The sequence below is a fragment of the Condylura cristata genome, unplaced genomic scaffold (assembly GCF_000260355.1).
Source record: "Condylura cristata isolate star-nosed mole 26May11 unplaced genomic scaffold, ConCri1.0 scaffold00024, whole genome shotgun sequence".
NCBI classification, from domain to species: Eukaryota; Metazoa; Chordata; class Mammalia; order Eulipotyphla; family Talpidae; genus Condylura; species Condylura cristata.
The window spans coordinates 7,281,681-7,287,791 of NW_004567125.1; the positions used below are offsets into that span (position 1 = coordinate 7,281,681).

Below are 6,111 nucleotides of genomic sequence, written 5' to 3' on the forward strand. Positions count from 1 at the left end.
ACGGTCCCATGCACCCCTTGACAATGAGCACTGAGGTTCAGAAAGGTAGAAGAGATGTCAAGGCAACCAATTATGTAACCTGGCTCTGCACAAATGAGGCCGGTTCCCATCCTGGCTCCACATCTCTCCTGAGGAGAGGTGAAGGGGACAAGAGATGACACCCACATAAGGATGGTTATTCATGGAAGGTGACAGAACAATCGATGCCACACAAGAGAACTGGGGTGACAGTGGGGGGAAAGGAGACAGGGAGAAAACAAGTAAGTTCAACTACTTGGCAAATAAGGCAGCCAGGGAAGCACCAGGCTAGGAGGAGTCAGTCTATGGGGCATCCTCCATGCTGGACTGCATTTGCAAGACAGAGGTCAGTTTCCCCATCAGAGAGGAAGGAGAGTAGCTCCGCTCCCAGGGCCCCCGAGAGCCAGTACAGCACAGGTCTTGGGACAAGCAGTCACTAAACGTTGGGTTTGAAATGCACGGAGGCCTTGAGCCCCTTCAGCCCCTCCCCGCAAAGTCAATGAGCTTCAGTGGGACTGCAGTTCTGATAGTGTGTGTGAGGGCTGACATGTCACTGAACCAGCCAGCACACTGACAGGAAAGGCCCATGACCTCATAACTCCAACACGGCTCTGTTCTCAAGTCTTTCAGACCAAACTACAGTTGCAGTCACAGACCCAATACCCAGAAGTGAGTGCTGCAGAAAATGCGCGGGTGTCACCTGTGCATGCGGCCCCCAACCTCAGCTTCTTGGGTTGGTGGTGATGGGGGCGCACCATGGGCAGTGGCCGAGCTGGGAGCAGCTATTTTTAAGTAACACGTCTTGGCTATTTCAAGGCTTGGATTTTTACTTTATTTATTTATTTAACTCAAGAGGAAGTTGTACTTTCTCATGACTCATTTCTTTCAAAATGGTGTCTCATTTTCACTGTTGAAATCATCTTGAGTTCAAGGCTGGCAAAGAAAATGCCTAAAATCAAAACAGCTTCTTTTATGTTATCATGGCACTCAAAGTTTTAAAAAGCTAACATAGTAGATCACGGCTGGATTCTAGAGCGGAAAAAATGCTCAGTACAGTATTCTGGTGAAAAGTATATGTCTATCTCCCAAAACATGTGTCTGAAGTTTTATCATTAAATGACCTTCCAGAGTGCCTGGATGTTCATTTGCAATATTCGGTACACACAGGAAGCTGACCTGCAGCCACGCTGGTGACGTGGTAACTGTTGTCCCTGAGGTAGGCTCTGCATCTGGCTCAGCCCTTGTCCCACCAGACCTTGGCCTAGTCACACCCGTCATCAATGTCTCTCCTCCAGGAGCATGCAGGGCTGACCTTGTGGCCAAACTCGGCTGCAATTGCTTTATTCAGATGTGGTAATACAAAACATCACTTGGGGTTCAATCTCACAGTTACAAAAAAGCAAAAGGGTAAAAAAGACTCCAAGAAGGAATGAGATCAATTAAAATGTGTCCATGATGAAAACCACATCTCTTGAACCTGCAGGGCGATGGGGGTCTTCTAGACCTAAGCTGCAGCCCTGGGAGTATTCCTGGCCCACAAAGCCCTGTCGCTGTCTCCAAGCCAACCTTTAAAGTCCACCACCAGGACGGGGGTGCTCAGACGGCCCTGCAGACAGACCTAAGGACAAATTCATCTGACCACACAGAGCAAGCACTCAGATACAGCTAGGAGGAGGTGGCTGGGTGGAGGGGTCTTGAGCTGTCACCAGTACCTGTAGTTTCAGGAGCACAGGAATGGGGAAACCTGGGCCCAGCTACATAGGGAGCAGAAAAGCTACTTCCTTTGATTGCTAATTTACTTACTTAAAATATCCACTATTACTTGGGTTCAATTTTTTTCTGCAAATGTCTCTGAAATTGCTGTGTTCAATTCTCTGTGCAATTCGTACTACGCTCTCAATTTAGGATATTTAGTGTTTAGTTTTAAAGCCAGTCAGGTACTAAAAAGGGCAAGAGTATTTAAGTTTCAACAAACAATGGCAGTTATTGTCTAAAAGATAAACAAGACTTATTACAATCCCTTGAAACTTAAATTGTATCCATGTGTGAAGAAAAGCAATTAAACTGGAAACTTCCATAAAAACATTCAATGGCACCCAGTTCAGTGCCAAAGGGTAGGAGAAAAAAGGCCAGCAAAAAAATGGTTAATGCAAGCCTTCTAAGGAGGCTGTCCAGTGTAGTCCAGACCTATAAAGCCTGCTGGCTGCTGCTGGCTGGGCGCCTTGCCTTGGCTGTCAGCAACTCAGGGACAATGACAGGGGTTCTCCCTGGGCAACCTTCCCACCGGACTCCTGCTTCCACAAGAGCTCCAGGCTTCTCGGACAGGTGGAGTTCTACCCCTCAAGTCCAGAGTCCCCACCACCTTTTGGAAAGTTCCAGCTGCCCCTCCAGTCTGCAGTGAACACATACCCCTCAGCTGGCCAGGGAGACCTCCCAGGGACGAGAGACACCAAGTCGGGTGGCGTCGGCAGCACAGGTAAGTCTCAGTCAGGGGACCTGGTTCTGCGATCGGTCAGTGCCCCAGTGGAGATGGGCCAGGGGACCGGCCCAGTGGTCTTGCCTAAGGGGCAGTGTGCTGGTTCAGAGTTGTATACAGGTGTGGATAAACACAGGCACCTCTGGTTTCTAGAGGAGTGCCAAGCACCATCCATGCTCCAGAGAGCCCAGTTGCTCTAATAGTTTCTAGGGGGCTACAGTAAGGAAGGCTTTACACAAAGGATCTTTTTATGACACATGTCAAAAAAAAATACTATCCAGTATTCTATCATATTTGTTCAAGTGAAGTGATGCCTCCTGTCAAGAAAATACTTCCTCACTATCTTACAAACATGAGAGGGACTCAGCCTCTCAGTGCAAATGCAAACATAGTGGGTGAATTAATACTCTTCTACAGGATGCCCACCCAACAGAGCTGCCAAAAATGTGGCCCTACTTTTCTAGGTCTGGACAAGCAGTGAAATCTGAAACAAAAGGACATGAAACTGTTCAATACCCACCTTCTTATTTATAAGTTCATGGTCAGCTTTCATGAGGACACTGCATTCACAGCGAAGATCTTTTCGTTAGACCATTACAAAAATAAAAGTACTTGACAGAGAAAACAGTTATTTGTCAAGGATCAGAAGACTCCATTTATGTGAGATAGAAGTGAAAGTAAAACTCCCCTTAACAAACATAGGTAAGAGAACACATGAAAGGAGAGAACTCTACTCGTCCTCCTGTTTTCCTCCAAATAGGCAGCCTAACACCTCACAAAATTTCCACATTTAAAGAGCAGGACCGAAGGTCTGAGCAGTTTTAACAAAGAAAATGAAATAGAGGCTTTATGCATTACAAACAGAATCTGAAAACAATAACTTACATGTGGTTCAAATTGGGATTATCTCCTAAAAGTGAGTAAAGACTACCCAATAAGGTTAATAAAATAAAATTTATCAATCCTAACAAAGCCAGGGCTATTGAATAGTGTTTAAATAACAACACCAAGTCATGACTTCTATTTTCCTTTTAGTTTTAAAGCAATATTTTCAAGCAACAGGTTAATAAATGTCTAGTCTGGTTTGGCAACACTTCAAAATGATTCCTAGTAAGCTCACAGGGTAAAACGAAAACTCTCAAATCCACATCTATGTGACAAGTCCCTGTTCTCTAGCCACCCCACCAACCCCCGACACTGCTGACTCGGGTCTCCGCCCATTCCATGCCAGGAGCACTTTCCTCCCCAGGATGATCCCACAGGGCACAACTTGGGAGTGAGGTGAAACAGCCAGGGACGGAGACCCTGCCTGAAGCACAGTGGATGAGCCACGTCACAGGGACCAGCCGCCCCTTCCAGTGTCTGGGTTACAGCGAGCAGTGCTAAAATACTGTAGGCTTTGCGATGTGCCAAAACACTGAACAACTCTTAAACATTAGATCCTAAAACAATCACATGGCACTTTTGTTCCTTATTTTCTCACTTTCATTCAAGACTATGAGAAAAGCTTTATTTTGGGCACCCAAACATAACAGTAGTAGGGGTAGTCTAAAAGTTAGCAGGATCAAAAAGAAACCCCACTCCATTTTCCACAAAGGGTCCGGATGCACTCTCTTCTTCTAAAAGTTGGGTTTTTCCCTTCCCATCTTACTTCTCTGTCCAACAGCTGCTGAACTAAATTTGATTTCCTCTCCAGACAAATAGTAGTTTTCCTAAGCTTTCCATGCCCAAGATCCCTGTTATTTCATTAGCCTGCTATTTGACTAAAAGGGAAAAAAAGGCGTCCCTGCATATGAGCATGACTCAATGTCCGGCCTCCAACAAGACCAAGCAGCTCTGGGAGCCGTTGGGAGAGAAAACAGTATTTCTCCTTCAGCTCAGGGACAACATCTCTCTGGAGGACAAAATTCAGTTCTGTCCCCTACACACTTGTGCCAAGCTGTCACTGCAGAGACTTGGCTGAAGTGTCTGGCTTCGCAGCAGCCGAGGCTTCCAGACAAGACTTAAACGTCCCATATTTGTCTCCCAGGTGCCCAGGCGTGTGGCAACATCAAGAGCCCAGGTATGTGGTGGCATCCGGCGTCCAGGTAGCACTGCAACATCAGGTGCTGAGCAGTGAGGCAGCGTCAGTTGCCAACACCCGTAGACCAGCAGAAGTGTATCTTGACCATTCGCTCAATTTTCTGCAAACAGCCGGGGCTGCCCCGCCTTGAGTGCTGCTCCTGACGGCTCTGCTTCCACAGATGTCTGGCTCACTTCAAAGACAATTGCCCTTCTTTCTAAAGATGGATTCACTGCTTAAAACAGACTTCTGTGAACCTTTTGGCAAGTCCTGAAGGTGGCACGCAGTGGAGACGTGGGTGGCTCTTCAAGCCTGCGTCTGGCATGGAGCGGTCCCTGTCCCCGGGCGCTGCACAGACGGTGGCCCAGAACAGCACCTTCCCGTTGCTCAACCTGTCGCACGTGCTGGCGGGCACCACCCTGGCCAACCACTCAGGAGACCTCTCTGAGCACCAGCAGTATGTGATCGGCCTGTTCCTCTCGTGTCTCTACACCATCTTCCTCTTCCCCATTGGCTTTGTAGGTAACATTTTGATCCTGGTGGTTAACATCAGCTTCCGGGAGAAGATGACCATTCCTGACCTCTACTTCATCAACCTGGCGGCGGCGGACCTCATCCTGGTGGCTGACTCCCTCATCGAGGTGTTCAACCTGGACGAGCAGTACTATGACATCACTGTCCTGTGCACCTTCATGTCCCTCTTCCTGCAGATCAACATGTACAGCAGCATCTTCTTCCTCACGTGGATGAGCTTTGATCGGTACATTGCCCTAGCCAGGGCCATGCGCTCAGGCTTGTTCCGCACAAAACACCACGCCAGGCTGAGCTGCGGTCTCATCTGGATGGCCTCTGTCTCCGCCACCCTCGTGCCCTTCACGGCCGTGCACCTGCAGCACACCGAAGAGGTTTGCTTCTGCTTCGCTGACGTCAAGGAGGTACAGTGGCTGGAGGTCACCTTGGGCTTCATCATCCCCTTCGCCATCATTGGCCTCTGTTATTCGCTCATCATCCGGGTTCTTGTCAAAGCCCACAGGCACCGAGGCCTGCGTCCCCGGCGGCAGAAGGCCCTACGAATGATCTTTGCCGTGGTTCTTGTCTTCTTCATCTGCTGGCTGCCTGAGAACATCTTCATCAGCGTCCATCTCCTCCAGCGCACACAGCCAGGGGCTGCACCCTGCAAGCAATCTTTCCGCCATGCATACCCCTTAACCGGCCACATTGTCAACCTTGCAGCTTTCTCCAACAGCTGCCTGAACCCGCTCATCTACAGCTTCCTCGGGGAGACCTTCAGGGACAAACTGAGGCTGTACATTGAGCAGAAGACAAACATGTCAGCTCTGAACCGCTTCTGTCATGCCGCGCTAAAGGCTGTCATTCCAGACAGCACAGAACCATCTGATGTGAGGTTCAGCAGTGCAGTGTAGAGATAACTGGGGCAGTGCCAGCAGAGCGCCAAGACTGTGTTCCCCACAGGACCACACACATCCCAGGCTGCTGGGAGGAAGGATTTAAGCCTTTCTGGGATCATGACCTTAGCACTCTGTGCCTCAGCTAC

The 6,111-nt window shown here is 48.8% G+C and overlaps 2 protein-coding genes across 2 annotated transcripts in view; one reads left to right on the forward strand and one right to left on the reverse strand.

The window, feature by feature from the left end:
* Positions 1–6,111, reverse strand: part of LOC101618382 (chromosome unknown open reading frame, human C7orf50) — a 118,726-nt gene that overhangs the window by 76,383 nt on the left and 36,232 nt on the right. The window lies entirely within an intron of this gene.
* GPER1 (G protein-coupled estrogen receptor 1) lies at positions 2,281–6,105 on the forward strand. The gene is made up of 2 exons (XM_004688050.2): positions 2,281–2,494; positions 4,524–6,105. The coding sequence occupies exon 2, from the start codon at positions 4,880–4,882 to the stop codon at positions 5,978–5,980; it is 1,101 nt and encodes a 366-aa protein (XP_004688107.1). The 5' UTR covers positions 2,281–2,494; positions 4,524–4,879; the 3' UTR covers positions 5,981–6,105.